The 24,843-nt window shown below is 41.4% G+C and overlaps 1 protein-coding gene across 1 annotated transcript in view; it reads right to left on the bottom strand.

Annotated features, from left to right (window-relative positions):
- Positions 1-24,843, bottom strand: part of TELO2 (telomere maintenance 2) — a 172,000-nt gene that overhangs the window by 94,348 nt on the left and 52,809 nt on the right. The window contains exon 10 of the mRNA XM_053694239.1: positions 24,577-24,651. Coding sequence (XP_053550214.1) covers positions 24,577-24,651 — 75 coding nt within the window. The remainder of the gene's footprint in view (positions 1-24,576; positions 24,652-24,843) is intronic.

Below are 24,843 nucleotides of genomic sequence, written 5' to 3'. Positions count from 1 at the left end.
CCATGCACTTAGAGCTTTGAGAATCGCCCGGAGCTCTAGAATATTGATCGAAATAGAAGATTCTTCTCGTGACCATGTCCCCTGAGCCATACTGGGACCCCCTGAAAAGCTGGCATCCGTAGTCACAATCGCCCAGGACGGTCTCTAGAAGCACGTGCCTACAGACAGGTGATCCTGACAGAGCCACCAAGAGAGAGAATCTCTCGTCTGGCTGTCTAGGACAATCTGTTGAGACAGGTTTAAGTAATCTCCGTTCCATTATCTCAGCATGCATAATTGTAGAGGTCTGAGATGGAAGCGAGTAAATGGAATAATGTCCATTGAAGTAACCATTAGACCGATCACTTTCATACACTGAGCCACCGAAGGATTTGAGGTGGATTGAAGGGAAAGGCAAGCCGTAGCTAGCTTGGAACAGCTCTGATCTTTCAGAAAGATCCTCATGGAAACTAAGCCAATGACAGTACCCAGAAAAAAACACCCTAGTAGAGGGAACCAGAGAACTCTTTCTGAGATTTGCAGAAAGATAAACAGAGACGCCACAATTGCCTAGTACCACCCAAACAGAGGATATAAATGGAGAAAGTTGGAAAAATACTCACAAGTGTAATGCACCCAATGGTGCTACTGAGACGGGCTGGAGTTTTGCAGTAGTCCAGCTCACTGTTACCAATCGACTGTAATGTCAGGTCTGGAACACTTGAGAAGGTAATCCCATTATCTGTGTATGTATGGTAGCACCATTGGGTGCATTACACTTGTCAGTATTTTTCCAACTTTCTCCATTTATATCATCTGTTTGGGTGGCACTAAGCCATTGTGGCACCTCTGTTTAACTTTCTGCAGATTATCAAGTACCAGGATTCGACCATCCTTTGACAGAGAGCTGCCTGTTCTGGATTATATGGACTTTATTTTCAATTTGTTTGTATTGTTTAACTTTAAACTCTGGAGTAAGTAGGAAGCGGCCCCTATGGGATTCTTTTGTGTGCTTGGGAACACAATCATTTCTCTCTTTTTCTTTTCGAGATTTATCTTCCATCAATGAGTCCGAAGGAGACTCAGTAGTGAGTCAGAATGATCTCTTGCCAAAGGAAAAGATGGAGCCTGAACCAAGATATCATCCAGGTAAGGAGCCACGGCGATACCCTGAGATCTGGCAACAACTAGAAGAGCTCCCAGAACCTTTGTAAATATTCTGGGAGCAGTAGCTAAGCCAAATGGAAGTGCTAGTCCAGAAAAGTAAATCTCAGGAACTGGAAGTTGTCCCTCTGAATCAGAACATGGAGGTATGCGTCCTTTAGGTCTATCGTGGTTAAGAACTGTCCTTCCTGAATCAGGGGAAGAATGGACCTGATAGGGTTCCCTCCTTCACGATAGAAACTAAGAAAAACTTGTTTAAACATTTCAAGTCTAAAATAGGGTGGAAAGTTCGCTCTTTCTTGGGAACCACAAAGAAATTTGAGTAAAAACCTAGGCCCCTCTGTGAGGACGATTACTCCTAAGGAGGAAAGATCCCGAACGCAATCTAGGAAGGCTGTTCTCTTCTCTTGAGAACAGTCTTGAGAGGATAAATCTGAGGAGAAATTTGAATCCTATCTTGTATCCCTGGGACACAACGTCTAACACCCATGGATCTTGAACATCCTGCGCCCAGACCTCTGAGAAAAGAGCCAATCTGCTCCCTACCTGATCTGATCATGGATTGGGGGCTGCCCCTTCATGCCGACTTATTATCAGCGGTCTTTTTGGTCTGTTTGGATTTGTTCCAAGACTGGGAAGGCTTCTACGCTCCCTTGGACTGCTCGGGCTTGGAGGCAGACTGGGTCCTTTGGATCTTGTCAGATACGAAAGGAACAAAAATTAGCCGACTGACGACCCTTGGGTCTCGCTTTCTTATCCTGTGGGGAAAAAAAAGAACCCTTTCCCACTGTAACAGTGGAAATGATAGAATCCAGTCTAGGGCCAAATAAAACCTTCCCCTTAAAAAGGTAAGGAAAGAAGCATAGATTTGGAAACAATATCAGCTGACCAAGACTTCAACCAGAGAGCCCTGCGTGCTAGGACCGCAAACCCTAAAGTTTTGGCATTCAAGCGAACAATCTGCATATAAGCGTCACAGATAAAGGAATTGGCTATCCTTAGAGCCTTGATCCTGTCCTGAATCTCCTCCAGAGAGGATTCAACCTCAATTAACTCTGACAATGATCACACAATTAAGTGGCTGCGCCCACTACAGTGGTCACCGCAGCTGCCAGATGGAAAATAAATTCCATATGTTGGAACATTTTTTTTATCCATAGGATCACTAAAAGAAGAGCTGTCCTCCAAAGGGATGGTAGTATGCTTTGCGAGAGTAGAAATAGCTCAGCCCACATTAGGAATTGAGCTCCACAGATCCAGATGGGAGTCAGGAACTGGGAATAATTTCTTAAAAGTTGAAGAGGAAGAAAAAGGATTATCAATCCTCTCCCATTCACTCGATATAATCCTCGCCATGCGGACAGGGACCGGAAAAGTCTCAGGGGCCTTCTTTTCTTCGTAGACCCTATCTAGTTTAGGAATCTGAGGTTCCTCCGTAAACTTAGTCTCTGAAACCTCCAAAGTAGCTAAATCTCCTTTAGAAGGAAACGGATATGTTCAATTTTAAATCTGAAATTTGATTCCTCAGAGGAAGGGGCCTTAACTTCTGAAGTCTCTGCTTCTGAGAGTTCACCTTCTGATGCGACAGAGGTTAGCTCATCCTCTGAGAAATTAAACGGGTTAGACATCTCTGACTGGAGAGAAGGGAAGTCTCCCAAATCTGCAGGACTATGCTTAACCTTTTTCCTGCGCTTCCCAGAGATAGGTAAGGCGCTTAGGGCCACCGAAACAGCAGATTGCAATTGTGAGGAAAAATCTGCTGAGAAAAAAAAACTCCAGCAGGAGGTAAGGGTGAACCGCGGGGAACTGCTTGTGAGTTAGGGTTAAATCTGTGTTGAAGAGAGAGGAAAGGCATCTCCTGGACAACAGAGTCCTGAGAGATGGAAGGCTCAGATGGGGTTAACTTAACAGGAGGCATAATGTTTCTATACCCTTTTTTAGCAGTTAAAACGACCCCAGGCAGATGGAGCCAAATTGGACAGAAGGGCAAACCATGGTCTTCTTGCAATAAAGGCAATTATTTGAAATAGTAATCGCAGAAGAACCCTCAGAAGGGTTAACATCAGAGTCCTCTATAGCAAGTAATGTTTCCCTCACAGTTATGGAAAAAAAACTAAGTTCACAAAAAAATAAGGAACCTATACCCGCCCTAGGCTGGGTTACTCATCACCAACCAGTAGCTCAGTCTAGAGGAAGCAGAAGTAGTGTATTTTCCCAATCTTAGAACATGACAGAGCTCTATGAGGCAAGCGAAAAGCTTCATGATTGCTAGCAAGGAGGAAATGAAGCTGGTCACGTGGTGCACAAGTTAAGCCAACCCCCACTACCAGTCTAAGCGAGAGAAAAAGAATAACTGTGCAGCAATAATAAAAAGAACCATCCTGCTTCCATCTGCCATGAGGTCCTGAGCCAATATAAAACCCCCTCACAAGTGCACCATTAAGGAGCTTAACATCGCATGTCCCCAAATGCTCTGACTATTGACCCGAACTACGGAGGTCTACTCCTCAGTTCCTTAGAGGGTGAACGGTTGTCACACTGTGACTCAATTTACATGTCCCCCTATGATGATAAAGGGACTTAACCCTCAGGATCCCAGCTGTAGAGCACACACACACACAGAGTCTCAAGGTGTGACAGACATCTCTTTCTTCTGGCAGGGACCTGACTGGATAAAGGTGTACGCAGTGTAGCTCGTCAACACTGGTTATCCAGGGGTAGTTCGCACAAAAATCCAGATGTTTTTACAGAGAACGTTCCCTGACACATTCTGGATCTAACAATCACCGCTACTCTCACTGAGAGATTCAAATGGTTACTCCGATACCCCAGTCCTCTCTTGAAGGGAAAATACCCATTAAAGGAATATCTTCTTTCTTCTAACACTTTCTCTGCCATCCTCCTCTAGTGACAAAAGGCAAAGAATGACTGGGGGGAAGGGGGAAATAGAAGGGATATTTTTAGAATTTGGCTGGGGTGTCTTTGCCTCCTCCTGGTGGCCAGGTGTTGATATTCCCAACAGTTATCAATGATGTTGTGGACTCTCCCTGCCTTGGTAAGGAAATAGATATGTGTTCTCCCCAGGACCTATTTAATGGGTACACCACCAGCTTATTTTACTGAACGCCCGGCTAAAATTCAAGACAATATTAAGCTAAAATTTGCTAATATTAATTATTTTTTGTGCACAAATTATATATATCATTATCTAATTTGCTAAAGCAGAGGAGATAAGATAAACATGCTATAAACATGTATGATATGGGCAGCTCTGTGATAGTAAAATAATGGAAAGCTTTTGCAACTCAATGCTTAAAGATACAGTTTAGTTAAAATTAAACTTTCATTAAATCAGACAGAGCATGTAATTTTAAACAACTTTCCAATTTACTTCTAATAATCTAATTTGTTTTGTTCTCTTACATCATTTGTTGAAAACCACACCTAGGAGGGCTCAGGAATACCAATGCGCTAGTGGGAGCTAGCTGCTGATTGGTGGCTGCACACATATGCCTCGTCATTGGCTCACCCGATGTAGTCAGCTAGCTCCCAGTAGTGCACTGCTCCTCATTCAAAAAGAATAAAATGAGAACAAAGAAAACTGGATAATTTAAGTAAATTAAAATTGTATGCTTTGCCTGAAACATGAAAATATTGCTGCCATTCTTGAAAAATTGCTGCCATATAGTTCTTCAGACATGTGCACACGGCCTATCTAAGTATTCTATTTAACAAAGAATACCATGACAAGGAAAAACATTTAATAAATGACGTAAGCTGGAAACTCTTAAAATTGTATGCTCTGTCTGAATTTGTTGGATTTCATATCCCTTTAGAGGGTTATAAATCTCTAGATTCACTGTACAAAAACAGAGAACATAAGGCTATCCTAAGAAGTAATTAAAGGCACAGTACACTCAAAACTAAATGGAAGATTATTTTGAAAAGTAAAAGCATATTTTATGAATTAGTTTTCTTTCTATGAAATATTTAGGATTCACTGACCTACCCTCATTATCCCTCATCTCTTTAACCCCTTAAGCCTAATTGGCATAGCTACTATGTCACAAAGTACTTTGGCTAGTGTACCCTGTTGACGTAGTAGCTACGTCTAACTTTCGCCCTTATGGTGCAGTCTCAGCTGCCAGAGGGAAAAGACATCTGTCATCATATGGTAAGGGAGCGCTAACACCATGTAAAACAGATCACAGATGCAAACAAGGACACTCTGTGCCTTTGGTGGTGTGGGAGGGTCAGGAGGGAGGCGGGGCATCTTGGGAGGGGGGGCAGGAGGGGCGGGCCACTACGCTACAGAAAAATGTTTACACGGAGGGAGGGGGAGGGATCTACTACACTATGGAAAAGGGGACAATGAGAGGGGAGCACTACATAATGATCGATTGGAGGGGGGAGGGGAGCTGCTACATGACAGAAAATGTATTTATTTATGTTTACCAGATAAATTCCTTTCCTTCCGGATAGGGACAGTCCTTGGCTTAATTCCTTACTGTTGGGAAATACAACACCTGGCCACCAGGAGGAGGCAAAAACACCCCATGCAAAGGCTTAAATATCCCTCCCACTTCCTCATTACCCCAGTCATTCTGCCATTACCCCAGTCATTCTACCGAGGGAACAAGGAAAAGTAGGAGAAACATTAGGGTATAAATGGTGCCAGAAGAATAAAATAAATAATAGGGGACCGCCCATAGACAAGAAAAAACAGACGAGGACCGTGGACTCTCCCTATCCGGAAAGAAAGCTACTTTGTTCTAAATAAAGATACTTTCAAGCATTGGAGAGCTGTGGACACTTTCATTATCCGGAAAGAAAGGAATTTATTGGGTAAGCATAAATTATGTTTTCCTTACCAAGATAGGAAGAGTCCACGGCTTCATTCTTTACTGTTGGGAAAACTATACCCAAGTTACAGAAAACACTGATTGAATAACGGGAGGGAACAAAAAGGAAGAGGCGGACACTATTCTGAGGGCACCACAGCCTGCAAAACTTTTCTCCCGAAAGGTGCTTCAGCCGAAGCAAAAACAACAAACTTGTAAAATTTAAAAAAAGGATGTAAGGATGGTCCTCCTTACATACTTTTTCAAAATTTTACAAGTTTGATTGTAACCGCCTAACAAATCTGATCCATAGAGGCCTCGTTCTTAAAGGCCCAAGAGAAAGCCACTGCTCTAGTAGAATGAGCCATTATCCTCTCAGGAGGACGATGTCCTGCTGTCTCGTAAGCTAAGCGGATGACACTCCTTAACCAAAATGATAGGGAAGTTGGAGGACCTTCTGCCCCTTATGCTTCCCCGAATAGACAACAAACAAAGAAGAAGATGGTCTAAACTCCTTAGTAGCCTGAATATAGAACTTCAAGGCGCAAACCACATCCAAATTGTGAAGTAAGCGTTCCTTCGATGAAGAAGGATTACGACACAAAGAAGGAACCACAATCTCCTGATTGATGTTGCGCTCTGACACAACCTTAGGAAGAAAACCTAATTTAGTTCTTAAGACTGCATGACAAATCAGATAAGGGGGCTCACTTTGCAAAGCAGAGATCTCAGAAACTCTGTGCGCAGAGGCAATAGCCAATAATAAGAGAACCTTCCAAGATAACAATTTAATGTCAACGGAATGTTTAGGCTCAAACGGAACCTGTTGCAAAACCCAAAGAACAAGATTTAGGCTCCAAGGAGGAGCCCCAGATCTAAACACAGGTCTGATCCTAATTAGAGCCTTAACAAAGGACTGCACGTCTGGAAGCTCAGCCAGTCTCTTGTACAATAAAACCGACAGGTCTGAAATCTGTCCCCTCAGGGAACTAGCAGAAAGGCCCTTCTCCAGCCCTTCCTGGAGAAGAGATAAGATCCTGTCAACCGTAGCAAGTGTAGAGATAGTACCATCCACATTAGGAATGGAGCCACACAAATCCAGTTGAGAGTCTGGGACCGGGAACAACTTTTTAAAAGTAGACGAGGGGGAAAAGGAAGAACCAATTCTTTCCCATTTGTTCTTAATAATGTTCGGCATCTTAACAGGCACAGGTTATACCCACAGGAGGACACAAATAAAATGTTTTTATTATAGAAAACTGCACTTTTATACTCCCAATGGCTGGAGCACTCACCACCTAGACTCAGGCAGTTAACAGAGGAAACGCTCTCCTCAGGTTCAAGTCTCAGCCAGAATGGAGGAAATGAACATAGACCACACCCGGTCATATGGAGTGCAAGACAGTACTTTCCTTGTTATTACAAGTACAACAAGTAATAGGAGATGTGCAACACTTTCAAAAACGAAAGTGAAATTTAAAAGTGAAACCTGTTTGTTCCAGCCAAAAACACAGTCTATACAGCCCAGGAAAAAAAATCACACAAAGCAGCATGTAAATAATTAACCCCAACTGTTCAATAAACCCCTTATTAACCCTTATTTACCCTGGATCCTATCATGGTATAAAGGAGCCACTCTGTGGACCTGTTATAGCGTTTTATGTGTAAAAATTGAAACAATCTTACCTCCAGGATCCATGCTGTGGAACAGAACACAGCCTCTCAAGTGTGACAGTCTTATAGTAGCACTCCTGACATGGACTTGAGTGAGAGAAAGCAGGCAGTGAAATTCATCAATACTGATTGCTTAGGAGCTGTTAGCAGTAGTCTGGATAGTTTCCCTGCATCTCCAGACTCTAACTTTCATCAATACTCTAACTTAGAGATTGACATGACTACTTAAAACTCCAGTCCTATCTCAAAGGGCAGATACCCTTTTTCAGGACTCTCCGAATCGTCTGACACTTCTTTGTCCCCTCCTAATGTGACAAAAGGCAAAGAATGACTGGGGTAATGAGGAAGTGCGAGGGATATTTAAGCCTTTGGCTAGGGTGTCTTTGCCTCCTCTTGGTGGCCTGGTGTTGTATATCCCAACAGTAAGGAATGAAGCCATGGACTCTCCCTATCTTAGGAAGGAAATCATTTTTTATTAATACATTTAAAAAAATAAAAGATATAAATAAATATAAACTTTATCCAAGATGGTGGAGACTAGTTAGAGGGGGGAGGGTTAGAGAGCTCACTGGGAGGGATCAGGGAGGTTAAGAGGGATCCTACATTGTAGAACATTTAAAAAAATGAATACAAAAATAAAATTTCCCTAAAACATCATAATGGCCGACTGTCTGCTAGTACCAAAAATGGTTGTTGCGAGTGAGGTACCTGATTAACCCCTTCACTGACGAAAATTTCAGAAGTGTGGTGCGCAGTTGTAATTAGCGGCCTTCTTATTACCTATAAGTCTGCACTTTCTGAACAAAGGGGAAGCCAGAGAAGCTTTTACAACCATTTATGTTATGACTGCATAAGCAGTATGTAAATAACTTCAGTGAGAACCCAAAAGTTTGTGAAAAAGTAAAAAAAAAATAATTATATGATCGCATTTGGCAGCAAAACAGTGGCATGAATAATACCAAAATGGGCCTAAATCAATACCTTAGGTTGTCTACTACAAAAATAATATATATATATATATATATATATATATATATATATATATATATATATATATATATATATATATATATATATATATATATAGTTTTGACAAGTAAACCCCCCCAAAAAAGCAAGGCTCTACTTCTGTTTAAAATTCCTGGTCTGTAAGGGGTTAAAGGGACAGTGAAGTCAAAATAAAACTTTCATTATTCAAATAGAGCATGGAGTTTTAAACTACTTTTTTGTTTCTATTATTTAACTTGCTTCATTCTCTTTGCATTCTTTGTTGAAAAGTACACCTTGGCAGGCTTAGAAGCAGCAATACTGATTTGTGGCTGCACATATATACACCTCTTGTCATTGACTCACCCAATGTTTTCAGCTAGCTCATTGTATTGATTTGTTGCTCCTTTAACAAAGAATACCAATAGAACAAAGGAAACGTGATAATAAAAGTAGATTGGAAAGTTATTTAAAATGTTGTGTTCTAGGGGACGCTTTCGTGCGGCAACCAAGATGGCAGCTTATTTCAGAGTCTGAGCTGATGAAACTGCTGCAAATCCCTCACAAAATGAACCATCAAGGATTAATTACTAGCTATTTCGCTTCTACTATGTACACTGATCATTTGGATATAACTATTATAGCCAACCTTGACTCAGATGCTGGAACGGAGAGGTGTGCAGCTGCGGCCTTCTACGAGACCAACCTTTAACTAAACCCCCCTGGTAATCCGGGTATCAGTGAACAGCGCTTTATAACTATATGATGAAGCCTTCACATTTCACGTTGTTAGAGACATTGGATTGTCTACTATGGAACCATTTCCTCAATCTCAAAGAGGGTATACTAGCGACATGGAGGGAAGCGGATAGCTCTGAGCTACAGGGAAGCATACAGAGAACCCCAGACAAGGCTCTACCTAAGCAAAGGGAACTTAAACCTATGGAGCAGGAGATCTCAAGAATAATACTAGGATCAGAGAAGAGTTGCTCTCCTAATTACCCCCGAAAGCACAATGCAGATGACTGAGAACACGGCTCTCTCTCCTATACTACCTCTACAATCGGCTACTCCCAGAGCAGACGAAGACGCAATCTGGACAGACTGCGTCAGACCTAGGGATTCCTTGCCTACCATAGAAAGGACATTACATCAACCGCTGCAGGGAGATAAGGAAGAGCGGATAAAAGCCCTCAAGATGACTAGTCGGCTAAAGTTAAAGGAAAAGATTAGATCCCATGCTGAAGAAGTTAGGATTGGGACGATAGTACTCCGAGTTTTGTGGCTTACGTCTAAGCATTACCGAAAGTGGTTTGAACATGGGGACCTGTCGCAACTCCATAATCGTGACAATTAATCTTCGCCACAGTGGTATATAAGTCTGTTTTACTCTCCCTGGAAAGTGGGTGACATTTTGCATTTAAGACTTGGAGTCGGATAGACTTTGGAGAGCAAGCCGCTAAATGAGCTCGTCAAGCTGTTTCTATTTATTAAGAAATTGACCTGAGACATTTCTGTTTGAGCATAGTTCACTTTATGTATTAGTTATTTATTCGAATAGCTTAATTATAGTTGTGTCCCACGTGTTGTTTACTTGTTTTAATCTGATCTGAGACCAAAGGTAGTTAGTTACAGATAGTTAAGTTTATTCGCTGTGGTACCTATATACGCGCCATTAAAATAGGCTAAGATTGTATGTCAGCTAAAAATGTTGATAATGTCGTATGACACGTATTTCCTTACTATACACCTTAACAGGGCACCATACTAGATGCAGAAGCTTCGCTCAGAACTATTGAAGGATGACATGAGAGTATAAAATGGAGATAACCAACTGGAGTTTGTCTTATAAGAGTTAGATTTCTATGTTATTACACAACTCCTTATGATGTTTGGCTCCCTGGTAGTCACTCACACAGTTTGTACTATCTCTCAAACGTTAACAAAGATATACTGTACTGTACTTGACTTGGTTATTATTCCTTGAAAGCTTGGAACAGCTGCTGGTGACTTAACTGTGCTTATGCAGACCGTGGAAACTGCCCATTCCACACTAATCACTCCAACAAATACTGCGTCCAAAGCACCAGATTATATTTAAAAAGTCTTTATTTGACAAAAAGACCAGCAATGCTTCGTGATAAATATCACTTAATCATGCTATACACACAATACACTGAAATGCCTCTTTTTAAACAACTTGGTTTGGCGCCATTATCAAAGCTCTCTCTAGCGCCACCATGTGTCTTGACTGTCAACACACTTTGCTGTACCTCATTAAACATTTAAAGGCAACAATTCTTTTTTAACATTACACTTTTAAATTGTTCTCAGTCTTTTGATGACTGTTTAAACAAATCTACAGACTATTTATTTAAAACATACCACCTTATTGACCCATATATACAGTTTTTTTAAAAAAAATTCTTCCTAGGAAAAAATGTAAGTTATTCACCTATTACCAGAATACCGACCGATCAAAGTCCCTATTCTTTCCATTTGGGACCAGTGTTCCTAATCTGTTTATCCAATACATCTCTTTCTTTTTAAGTAGCTTTTCTCAGTCACCTGGCTTCCTCTGCGGACCCCACATGATCAATTATTTGCCACCTCAGCTGGCTTATACTATGCTCCTTTTCCAACAAGTGGCGTGATACTGGTGCTTCCCTATCCCCACATCTAATATTGGAGCGGTGCTGGCTCATTCTATCTCTGACCTTTCTCACCGTCTCTTCAATATAGATGAGGGAACAAGGACACTTGATTAAATAGACAGCAAATGTCTTGCATGTAAAGAAATTCCTTATAATAGTTTTTGACCACTTCTTGGATGAAAAAACTCTTTTCCTTTAATGATAGAGCTCATACATCCTCAGCAAGGGTAGCAACCTAGGTTCCTTTAACCCAGATATCTCTGTTCTTTCCGTTTTATGGGCCTATATCTGACCTAACAAAGTGATCTCTCAGTTTTCTGACCCTTTTATATGCAATAATTGTTTTTTTGAAAGTCCTTAACCTGACTATTACACTTTTGAAGAATAGGCCAATGCTTATTTATAATTTTTGCTATTTAATTACCATGAATACTGTATTGAGATGAAAAACATAATTTATGCTTACCTGATAAATGTATTTCTCTTGTAGTGTGTTCAGTCCACGGGTTATCCATTACTTATGGGATATATTCTCCTTCCCAACAGGAAGTTGCAAGAGGATCACCCAAGCAGAGCTGCTATATAGCTCCTCCCCTCACATGTCATATCCAGTCATTCGACCGAAACAAGACGAGAAAGGAGAAACTATAGGGTGCAGTGGTGACTGGAGTTATAATTTAAAATTTAGAACCTGCCTCAAAAAGACAGGGCGGGCCGTGGATTGAACACAATACAAGAGAAATAAATTTATCAGGTAAGCATAAATTATGTTTTCTCTTGTTAAGTGTGTTCAGTCCACGGGTCATCCATTACTTATGGGATACCAATACCAAAGCTAAAGTACACGGATGATGGGAGGGACAAGGCAGGAACATTAAACAGAAGGAACCACTGCCTGTAGAACTTTTCTCCCAAAAACAGCCTCCGAAGAAGCAAAAGTGTCAAATTTGTAAAATTTGTAAAAAGTATGAAGTGAAGACCAAGTTGCAGCCTTGCAAATCTGTTCAACAGAGGCCTCATTCTTAAAGGCCCAGGTAGAAGCCACAGCTCTAGTGGAATGAGCTGTAATTTTTTCAGGAGGCTGCTGTCCAGCAGTCTCGTAGGCTAAGCGTATTATGCTACAAAGCCAAAAAGAGAGAGAGGTAGCCGAAGCCTTTTGACCTCTCCTCTGTCCAGAGTAAACGACAAACAGAGAAGAAGTTTGTCGAAAATCTTTAGTTGCCTGTAAGTAGAACTTCAGGGCACGGACCACGTCTAGATTATGCAAAAGACGTTCCTTCTTTGAGGAAGGATTAGGAGATAATGATGGAACAACAATCTCTTGATTGATATTCCTGTTAGAAACAACCTTAGGTAAAAACCCAGGTTTAGTACGCAGGACTACCTTGTCTGAATGAAAGATCAGATAAGGAGAATCACAATGTAAGGCAGATAACTCAGAGACTCTTCGAGCCGAGGAAATAGCCATCAAAAACAGAACTTTCCAAGATAAAAGCTTAATATCAATGGAATGAAGGGGTTCAAACGGAACACCCTGAAGAACTTTAAGAACCAAGTTTAAGCTCCACGGAGGAGCAACAGTTTTAAACACAGGCTTAATCCTAGCCAAAGCCTGACAAAAAGCCTGGACGTCTGGATTCTCTGCCAGACGCTTGTGTAAAAGAATAGACAGAGCAGAAATCTGTCCCTTTAGTGAACTAGCGGATAAGCCCTTTTCTAAACCCTCTTGTAGAAAAGACAATATCCTAGGAATCCTAACCTTACTCCATGAGTAACTCTTGGATTCACACCAATATAAATATTTACGCCATATCTTGTGGTAAATTTTTCTGGTAACAGGTTTCCGAGCCTGTATTAATGTATCAATAACCGAATCCGAAAACCCATGCTTTGATAGAATCAAGCGTTCAATTTCCAAGCAGTCAGCCTCAGAGAAATTAGGTTTGGATGGTTGAAAGGACCCTGAATTAGAAGGTCCTGCCTCAGGGGTAGAGACCATGGTGGACAGGACGACATGTCCACTAGGTCTGCATACCAGGTCCTGCGTGGCCACGCAGGCGCTATCAGAATCACCGATGCTCTCTCCTGTTTGATCCTGGCAATCAGTCGAGGTAGCAACGGAAAAGGTGGAAACACATAAGCTATGTTGAAAACACAAGGGGCTGCTAGTGCATCTACCAGCACCGCTCCCGGGTCCCTGGACCTGGATCCGTAACAAGGAAGCTTGGCGTTCTGGCGAGATGCCATGAGATCCAGATCCGGTTTGCCCCAACGAAGAATCAGTTGAGCAAATACCTCCGGGTGAAGTTCCCACTCCCCCGGATGAAAAGTCTGGCGACTTAGAAAATCCGCCTCCCAGTTCTCCACGCCTGGGATGTAGATCGCTGACAGGTGGCAAGAGTGAGACTCTGCCCAGCGAATTATCTTTGAGACTTTCAACATCGCTAGGGAACTCCTGGTTCCCCCTTGATGATTGATGTAAGCCACAGTCGTGATGTTGTCCGACTGAAATCTGATGAACCTCAGTGTTGCTAACTGAGGCCAAGCTAGAAGAGCATTGAATATTGCTCTTAATTCTAGAATGTTTATCGGGAGGAGTTTCTCCTCCTGAGTCCACGATCCCTGAGCCTTCAGGGAGTTCCAGACTGCTCCCCAGGCTAGTAGGCTGGCATCTGTTGTTACAATCGTCCAATCTGGTCTGCGAAAAGTCATTCCTTTGGACAGATGAACCCGTGACAACCACCAGAGAAGAGAATCTCTGGTCTCCTGGTCCAGATTTAGCAAAGGGGACAGATCTGAGTAATCCCTGTTCCATTGACTTAGCATGCATAGTTGCAGCGGTCTGAGATGTAGGCGCGCAAATGGCACTATGTCCATTGCTGCGACCATTAAGCCGATTACTTCCATGCACTGAGCTACTGATGGGCTTGGAATGGAGTGAAGGACACGGCAAGCATTGAGAATCTTTGATAACCTGGACTCCGTCAGGTAAATTTTCATCTCTACAGAATCTATAAGAGTCCCTAGAAAAGGGACCCTTGTGAGTGGTAACAGAGAACTCTTTTCCACGTTCACTTTCCACCCATGCGACCTCAGAAATGCTAGAAATATCTCTGTATGAGACTTTGCATTTTGAAAACTTGACGCTTGTATCAGAATGTCGTCTAGGTACGGAGCCACCGCTATGCCTCGTGGTCTTAGTACCGCCAGAAGTGAGCCCAGAACCTTTGTAAAAATTCTCGGGGCCGTAGCTAACCCGAAGGGAAGAGCTACAAACTGGTAATGCCTGTCTAGAAAGGCAAACCTTAGGTACCGATAATGATCTTTGTGAATCGGTATGTGAAGGTAGGCATCCTTTAAGTCCACTGTGGTCATATATTGACCCTCTTGGATCATGGGTAGGATGGTCCGAATTGTTTCCATCTTGAACGATGGAACCCTTAGGAACTTGTTTAAGATTTTTAAGTCTAAGACTGGTCTGAAGGTTCCCTCTTTTTTGGGAACCACAAACAGATTTGAATAAAACCCTTGCCCCTGTTCAGTTCGCGGAACTGGGTGGATCACTCCCATCACTAAGAGGTCTTGTACACATTGTAGAAATGCCTCTTTCTTTACTAGGTTTGTTGATAACCTTGACAGATGAAACCTCCCTTGTGGAGAAGTTTTGAAATCCATAAGGTATCCCTGAGATATAATCTCCAACATCCAGGGATCCTGTACATCTCTTGCCCAAGCCTGGGCGAAGAGAGAAAGTCTGCCCCCCACTAGATCCGTCTCCGGAAAGGGGGCCCTGTCTTCATGCTGTCTTAGGGGCGGAAGTAGGTTTTCTGGCCTGCTTGCCCTTGTTCCATGACTGGTTGCCTTTCCAACCCTGTCTGTAACGAGCAGTAGTTCCTTCCTGTTTTGGAGCGGAGGAAGTTGATGCTGCTCCTGCCTTGAGATTACGAAAGGCACGAAAATTAGACTGTTTGGCCTTTGATTTGGCCCTGTCCTGAGGAAGGGTGTGGCCCTTACCTCCAGTAATGTCAGCAATAATTTCCTTCAAGCCGGGCCAGAATAAGGTCTGCCCTTTGAAAGGAATGTTCAGTAGTTTAGACTTAGAAGTTACATCTGCTGACCAGGATTTAAGCCATAGCGCTCTGCGCGCCTGTATGGCGAATCCGGAATTCTTAGCCGTAAGTTTGGTTAAATGCACTACGGCATCCGAAACAAACGCATTAGCCAGCTTAAGGGTTCTAATCTTGCTCAAAGACTCATCCAATGGTGCTGTGCGAATCGCCTCTTCCAGAGACTCAAACCAGAATGCCGCTGCAGCAGTGACAGGCGCAATGCATGCAAGAGGCTGTAATATAAAACCTTGTTGAACAAACATTTTCTTAAGGTAACCCTCTAATTTTTTATCCATTGGATCTGAGAAAGCACAGCTATCCTCCACCGGGATAGTGGTACGCTTGGCTAAAGTAGAAACTGCTCCCTCCACCTTAGGGACCGTCTGCCATAAGTCTCGTGTTGTGGCGTCTATAGGGAACATTTTTCTAAATATCGGAGGAGGGGAAAAAGGCCCACCGGGTCTATCCCACTCCTTGCTAATAATCTCTGTAAGCCTCTTTGGTATAGGAAAAACGTCAGTACACACCGGTACCGCATAGTATTTATCCAGCCTACATAATTTCTCTGGGATTGCCACCGTGTCACAATCATTCAGAGCCGCTAACACCTCCCCTAGCAACACGCGGAGGTTCTCAAGCTTAAATTTAAAATTTTAAATTTCTGAATCCGGTCTCCCCGAATCAGAACCGTCACCCACAGAATGAAGCTCTCCGTCCTCATGTTCTACAAATTGTGACGCAGTATCAGACATGACTCTCGTGTCATCGGCGCGCTCTGTCCTTAACCCAGAGCTGTCGCGCTTGCCTCTTAACTCGGGCATATTGTATAATACTTCTTTCATAACATTAGCCATATCATGTAAAGTGATTTGTAAGGGCCTTGATGTACTTGGCGCCTCAATCTCACGCACCTCCCGAGCGGGAGACGAAGGTACTGACACGTGAGGAGAGTTAGACGGCATAACTTCCCCCTCGTTGTCTGGTGATAATTTCTTTATCGGTACAGATTGACTTTTATTCAAAGTAATATCAATACAATTGGTACACATATTTCTATTGGGCTCCACATCGGCTTTTAAACATAATGAACAAGCAGATTCCTCTGTATCAGACATGTTTAAACAGACTAGCAATGAAGCTAGCAAGCTTGGAAATTACTTTCAATAAGTTTACAAGCAATACAAAAAACGCTGCAGCGCTTTAAAAAACAAAAAACAAAAAAAACACAGTTGAATAACAAAGAACTAATTCAGTTATAGTCAACAATTCTTTAAATGTATTAATTAGCAGAGGATTGCACCCATTAGCAAAAGGATGATTAACCCCTCAGTATCCAAAAACGGATATCAAATTAAGATTTAACGCTTTTATCACAGTCAAACACACTGTCACAGGTCTGCTGTGACTGATTACCTCCCTCAAAAACGAATTTTGAAGACCCCTGAGCTCTCTAGAGACGTCCTGGATCAAGGAGGAAGAAGCAGGAAGACTGTGCTAGAATTTTAACTGCGCAACAAGGCGCTAAAAAAGGCCCCTCCCACTCATTTACAACAGTAGGAGACCTGATATAACGGTTTCTATGCAGAAATATAAGTTAGCCATGTGGAAAAAAATCATGCCCAAAAGGATTTATCACCAAAGTACCTCACAAAACGAATAACATGCCAGTAAACATTTTAAAAACAAACTTTTTTAATGTCATGCAAAGTTATCACTAAGCCTGCTACCAGTCGCTTCCACTGCAGATAAGGCTTAAGCATTATTTCAGTATTAACAGTATTTTCTCAGTCAAATTCTAGTCCCTAGAAAATAACTCTACTGTGCATACATTTATCAGCCTGATACCAGTCACTACTACTGCATTTAAGGCTGTACTTACATCATACGGGTAACAGCAGTGTTTTCTTAGTCAATTCCATTCCCAGAAAATATTGTACTGCACATACCTCATTTGCGGGGGACCCCGCATGCTATTCCCATTTTCTGAAGTTACCCCACTCCTCAGAATGTCGAGAACAGCCAGTGGATCTTAGTTACGCCTGCTAAGATCATAGAAAACGCAGGCAGTTTCTTCTTCCAAATACTGCCTGAGATAGAAAAACAGCACACTCCGGTGCCATTTAAAATAACAAACTTTTGATTGAAGAATAATTAAGTAAAAACTCCAACTCCTCTCGCGACCTCCTTCTTTGTTGAGGGTTGCAAGAGAATGACTGGATATGACATGTGAGGGGAGGAGCTATATAGCAGCTCTGCTTGGGTGATCCTCTTGCAACTTCCTGTTGGGAAGGAGAATATATCGCATAAGTAATGGATGACCCGTGGACTGAACACACTTAACAAGAGAAATACCATTCTAATTTTATTGTCTACTTTTGGGGTCAATTTTTCAAGATTTTTGTTACATTTATCTAAAACAGCTTGTGGGTACCCTCTATCAAGGAATTTCTTCTGCATTTCCTGAGATCTTTTAATCAAATTTTGTGGTTCAGTGACTATCCTCTGTACTCATCAGTTGGCTTTTAGGGAGTGACTCTACCAAATTTTGTGGTTCAGTGACTATCCTCTGTACCCTCATTAGTTGGCTTTTAGGGAGTGACTCTACCAAATTTTGTGGATGAAAGCTGTTGTATTGTAGAAGTGTGTTCCTATCGGTTTCTTTTGTGAATAAATCAAACTCTAATTTAGTACCTCTTTTGTAAATTCTGGTATCCAGTAACATTATACTTTCTTCACTAAAGTTTAGAGTAAATTCCAAGCCCCTAACAGCCACATTTAATTCAGCAACATACGATGGGGCCTATCTATCAAGCTCCGAAAGGAGCTTGACGGCCCGTGTTTCTGGCGAGTCTTCAAACTCGCCAGAAACAGCAGTTATGAAGCAGCGGTCACAAAGAGCTCAGAGCAGGCGGACAGACATCGCCGGAAATCAACCGGATCGATTACGATCGGGTTGTTTGACACCCCCCTGCTGGCGGCCCATTGGCCGCAAGTCTGCAGGGGGCGGGGGGTTGCACCAGCAGCTCTTGTGAGCTGCTGGTGCAATGCTGAATACGGAGAGCGTATTGCTCTCCGCATTCAGCGAGGTCTGGCGGACCTGATCCGCACTGTCGGATCAGGTCCACCAGACCTTGTTAAATAGAGGCCTTAGTCAAGGAGTCTACGCTGCCCCACCATATGCCAAACACGTAATCTATGTAGCGCCACCAAGCGCCCCCATATAGTTTAAACAGGTTATTCTCATAGATGATCTTTTCTTCTACCATATTCATGAATAGGTTGGCGTATGATGGGCAACTAGACCCCATGGATTTTCCCTTTATCTGGATAAAGCAGTCATCTTGGAAGATAAAATAATTCCAGTACAGAATGAGCTTTAGAAGCTCCTCTATAAACATACATTGTTGTTGTGACAGTCCCTTATCCACACTAAGTACTCTCTTGATAATGCCTAAGCCTGTTTCATGCTTAATGCACGTATACAGGCTCTTGACGTCTAGTGTGTATATGATGAACCTGTCATTAGGTAAAGCCAATTCCTTGACCTTTTTATGAAAATCCCCTGTGTTTTTGATGTAGGAACTACATTTTGTTACCTCTACTTGCAGTAATTTATCAATAAAGATTGACACATTGGAGAATACTGAATCTACACTTGAGATTATAGGCCTACCTGGAGGTGCAGCAAGATTTTTGTGTATCTTCAGAACCGTATAAAATACTGGTGTTCTCGGCTCTGTGTTATATAGATAGTCCTCAAGTTTTGTATCAACGATACCAATCTTAAGTGCTACCTCCAGGCAGGCCAACAATTCTCTCTGAATTTTATGTACTGGAGTGACTTGGTTATTATAGCGGTGCATTATCCCTAACATTCTTGTAGATCATACTCTGTTTTCATATAAAAGTATATAAATTCTATGCCACGCTTCCTAGTTCCTAGAAATAAACACCCCAGTGTTTGACATAAACATATAATTTATTTAGTGCTTTAACCCTTCTATTCTGATACTAATATCTGTTTGGTTGTGCTTAGTGCAGTGGGTGGTGGCTCTGCTGTCAGCGGCTGAGACAGTAGGGTTAGCTATACCCATATCATAATCTCTATATAAGGAATAATATTTCTTAGTTATTTTGCCAATTAGAATGGAAATGTAATTTCAATGGATACCCCCTTACTTTTTAAGTTTTATGGTGTATATTAGCAGGGTGTGTGATTCGTAAGTCCTCACTCTCATACGTAAAAGTCACTGCCATTTATCCCACTATACATAATGTTGTAACAAGATGCTGCTAGAAGACTATTTCTGATACTTGATATTGCCCTATTATAGACAATCCAAAACATATATAATCTCTTTGCTATTAGCATGTTTAATCTACAGGGAGTGCAGAATTATTAGGCAAGTTGTATTTTTGAGGATTAATTTTATTATTGAACAACAACCATGTTCTCAATGAACCCAAAAAACTCATTAATATCAAAGCTGAATAGTTTTGGAAGTAGTTTTTAGTTTGTTTTTAGTTATAGCTATTTTAGGGGGATATCTGTGTGTGCAGGTGACTATTACTGTGCATAATTATTAGGCAACTTAACAAAAAACAAATATATACCCATTTCAATTATTTATTTTTACCAGTGAAACCAATATAACATCTCAACATTCACAAATATACATTTCTGACATTCAAAAACAAAACAAAAACAAATCAGTGACCAATATAGCCACCTTTCTTTGCAAGGACACTCAAAAGCCTGCCATCCATGGATTCTGTCAGTGTTTTGATCTGTTCACCATCAACATTGCGTGCAGCAGCAACCACAGCCTCCCAGACACTGTTCAGAGAGGTGTACTGTTTTCCCTCCTTGTAAATCTCACATTTGATGATGGACCACAGGTTCTCAATGGGGTTCAGATCAGGTGAACAAGGAGGCCATGTCATTAGATTTTCTTCTTTTATACCCTTTCTTGCCAGCCACGCTGTGGAGTACTTGGACGCGTGTGATGGAGCATTGTCCTGCATGAAAATCATGTTTTTCTTGAAGGATGCAGACTTCTTCCTGTACCACTGCTTGAAGAAGTTGTCTTCCAGAAACTGGCAGTAGGACTGGGAGTTGAGCTTGACTCCATCCTCAACCCGAAAAGGCCTCACAAGCTCATGATGATACCAGCCCAAACCAGTACTCCACCTCCACCTTGCTGGCGTCTGAGTCGGACTGGAGCTCTCTGCCCTTTACCAATCCAGCCACGGGCCCATCCATCTGGCCCATCAAGACTCACTCTCATTTCATCAGTCCATAAAACCTTAGAAAAATCAGTCTTGAGATATTTCTTGGCCCAGTCTTGACGTTTCAGCTTGTGTGTCTTGTTCAGTGGTGGTCGTCTTTCAGCCTTTCTTACCTTGGCCATGTCTCTGAGTATTGCACACCTTGTGCTTTTGGGCACTCCAGTGATGTTGCAGCTCTGAAATATGGCCAAACTGGTGGCAAGTGGCATCTTGGCAGCTGCACGCTTGACTTTTCTCAGTTCATGGGCAGTTATTTTGCGCCTTGGTTTTTCCACACGCTTCTAGCGACCCTGTTGACTATTTTGAATGAAACGCTTGATTGTTCGATGATCACGCTTCAGAAGCTTTGCAATTTTAAGAGTGCTGCATCCCTCTGCAAGATATCTCACTATTTTTGACTTTTCTGAGCCTGTCAAGTCCTTCATTTGACCCATTTTGCCAAAGGAAAGGAAGTTGCCTAATAATTATGCACACCTGATATAGGGTGTTGATGTCATTAGACCACACCCCTTCTCATTACAGAGATGCACATCACCTAATATGCTTAATTGGTAGTAGGCTTTCGAGCCTATACAGCTTGGAGTAAGACAACATGCATAAAGAGGATGATGTGGTCAAAATACTCAGTTGCCTAATAATTCTGCACTCCCTGTATTTGTATCGAGGCTATAAGAACCTGTTATACATACTATAAAATAAGAAAAGGGAGATTCATCATTTGAGATCCAAGAGTGGTCTCCTATTCTTTAAGACTGCCTACTATAGCCTGACATTTCTTTTTTTGTTTATACCGAGAAGTCTAAGAGTGGCCTCATGAGCCATACAGACGGCATACAGTCTGATTGGCAACTACAATGTTTAATATTACTCCTGCAAAATGTTGTGTGATCATGCCAAGTGTATCGCGTTTAGCTTTTATTAGCTGTATGTATAGCAACAATTTCTATGTATAGACTACAATGACATGTATTGTTTATGTGCCTTGAACGGAATCTCAATAAAAATATTTATAAAAAATAAATTATGTTCGGACTTCCGGTGGGCGGGCTGAAGAGAGAGCAGCTTGGAAGGAGAGCTCCGGAGCTCAATTCATCTTAAAAGTATTTTACCTAAAGTATTTCCAGCTGCATTAGCGGTATTTCTGCCTCCTAAAAGCCCAAGTGCACCTTAGCCTTGGTACATCTGGTGCCCGGCAACTCTAGCACTGGCTAACATCACCTAATCCCCGCCGCAAGTCTGATAGCACATGGAAGTGCGCTTGTAAATAGTTCTGGGCACTCTTAGCCATCCACCTTTCCTTTGGCAACTCAGGTACCCAGGAACTTCTTTGGATCAGGATATCTCATCCCCTGGCCGCCAAGGGGTCAGATAATAACTTTGAAGCTGTTAGGCATTTACCCAGCATCACATCCTATAGAAAATATGGCGCACATTACAGAGGCTATATCGGTAATACTCCTACCATTATTTGATGATTTACAGCAATCGCTGGAGAACATTTTACAAGTCACCTGGACCAACAAAGGAGCAATCTCTAGCTTGAAGGTTGAGGAAACTAAACAGTTTTTACTTGTTGAGGATAAAGCTGACTACCTGACTGAGATTGGCTGTAATCACCTGGGTCCCCTCTGTATTGACCCTCCTGCGCTTCTTCCTTGTCATAGTCTCCAAGCTGACAACTCCAGATTACAAACCATACCTAAGGACTGTGTGCATGTCACCGGAATTGAAATTCCAACTACACAATATTACACTCCACGGGCTGCCTCTGATATGAAAGTTCGTCACTTGCTGCAACCTTGGTATACGGAGGAGCAGACAATGCTACCAAACGATTGCTTACCGGCTTATTCTCACTCATGGATCCCTTTACTTGGTATTCTGGACTGTCCTGGTCACTGTGTACATCTGCTAGTACTGGTTTGGCAAATGGATTGTCACAAACCACAAAGGGACTCATATCCACGAAGTGGAGTTGGTTAGGTAGTTCTTCTTTGCAAAGCTGGTGACCTTTTACTTGTATTGCAAATCTTATACATAATTGGCTTAGCAATACTGACATTTCATACGATACCTTTATCATTATAAGTTATGCAACCCTATCTTTTAGGTAGAGACTCATGCTGCATATATAGTTTCATGCAACAGAACCTATGCATAGTCAGAATATTTTAGAATACTTTATTGTAATTGCGTATTGCTACTTTTCTATAATTTACTTGTATCTGAGTCATAATGCATTAGCAAATTCTTATACTTGCTGCAATATTGAGAGACAATTGTCACTTACATATTACTAACATGAATGAGTGGGCAGCTTTCTCAAACTATGTCTATGTAAATGTAAAAAGAAAAGCACAGGATCGGCATTTTCAATTCCTGTCTCTTGCAAAATTAACTGATCATTGACTCTGAGGACCTCTAGGGGTGTATTGCAGTACTGCATCTCAGAATTAATTTACAAAATAATAGTTCATCTCCTCTTGGTTTTGGATGTTAATAATCAAGCAGGCTGTTTAGTTATTTCACTCATCACTTTATTAAGTTAACAATGCTTAGTCACTCCTTATATGAACCAGACAGTATGGAATGGAAACCAGCACATCTTCAATCAGAAATCAGTTTTTAAGGTTTGTTTGTTAATGTGGCTTGTTTCTCTTAATTAATGCTAGGACCCATAGTAACCTTTATATGCAAGCTTGGAGCCTCGTGTCTACACAGATAATGGACTCACTGCCCTTTAAAAAACACCCTGCCTAGTGTTATATCCTATTAAATGCCATCTTGATCCTCTTATTATTTTCATCAGACATATTATTAGAGAAAGAACAATACCTCAGCGAGTGGTTGTTTGATATACTCACATCAGCAGGAGCATGCTTCATATCTTAAAGTTAAAGCCTTGCATACAAATAAGCTGGGAACTCTGCACTTACTAAAATAGTGGATACACTGTCCATTAGAAACATGTTGCTGGGTATTGTACTCTAACTACTGGCACTTAGATTGTTGCTTATTGGGGGTAACTTGTTTGGCGGTATGCTTTCACTGCTATTCAAATAAACACCCCTAATACTGTCCTTGTTAGATATATTTCTGTGGACACGCGGCCCCAGTAAATAATTGTTTGATATATTCCCACCTCTAAGACCTTGACAAGAGCTTGCAAGCAAACATGCCTCATAATGATATTCAATAAACGTACCCACATACATTATCTAGAGATTTGCCTAATTGGCATTCTTCCCCACTAGGATAATGGTTCATTTACTTTTGGGGCTACTCGAATCTGTTTAGTTCAGTTTTTATGTGTTATGTTATATTTTGTTTAATATAGTTAATAAAAAATTAAATCAGAGAGAGTTCGGGGGACAGAAGAGGAGAAAGTTGCAATACCCACATCATATGCTTGTTTTATAGCTAATAACATGTAAGGTTACTTCACAATTCTAATTCTCGCCTGTCTTAGAGAATCACCTATTATTGGTAACGGTATTGCAAGACATTATGGTCTTAATAATAGGTCTTTGGAACCAATTTTTATTACCTCTATACTATGTGTAACTTGTGCTTTTTTCAAAATATTCTTTAACTGTAACATGAACAGCACTGAATTTTCTGTATGTTATTAATTGCTTACTGTTACCCTGAGCTCTTTTCAATAAAAAAAATAAAAAAAAAATAATTATGTTCTATCTGAATCATGTGTTTAACTTTAAAGGGAAATATGAACAGTCTCCTAAGTAAATATAAACCATAATCCACTGGAAATATAACTATAGGAGAAGAATACATCAGCTTATAGCTACACGTATTTTTCAATGCTTACATTGTGTAAGAAAACTTTAGTATGCAATATGTACAAATAGACTGACTCACCTGTCTAGTTCAGAATCAGATTTGGACCCAGTTTCAACGCTAGTGTTATTGGCAGATTTCACTTTAGATGGGGAGCTGGAAAACAAAGACTGTAAATAAATCTCAGGTTTTTATTAGCAGTGTAGCCTCAAGCTGTGTTCCAGTATCAGAGCTCAGACTGATAACATGATGTTTAGCTACAGATCTATTGTTTCTGATTCACAAAACGTTTGTGCAGAATTAGCAAAGAGATTTGATGCAGCACAGAAAACTGCTGCTTTACCCCTC

This window comes from Bombina bombina, chromosome 11, assembly GCF_027579735.1.
Source record: "Bombina bombina isolate aBomBom1 chromosome 11, aBomBom1.pri, whole genome shotgun sequence".
Lineage (NCBI taxonomy): Eukaryota > Metazoa > Chordata > Amphibia > Anura > Bombinatoridae > Bombina > Bombina bombina.
Note: the sequence above shows the minus strand (reverse complement) of the source record. Positions and strands in the feature narration are given on the sequence as shown.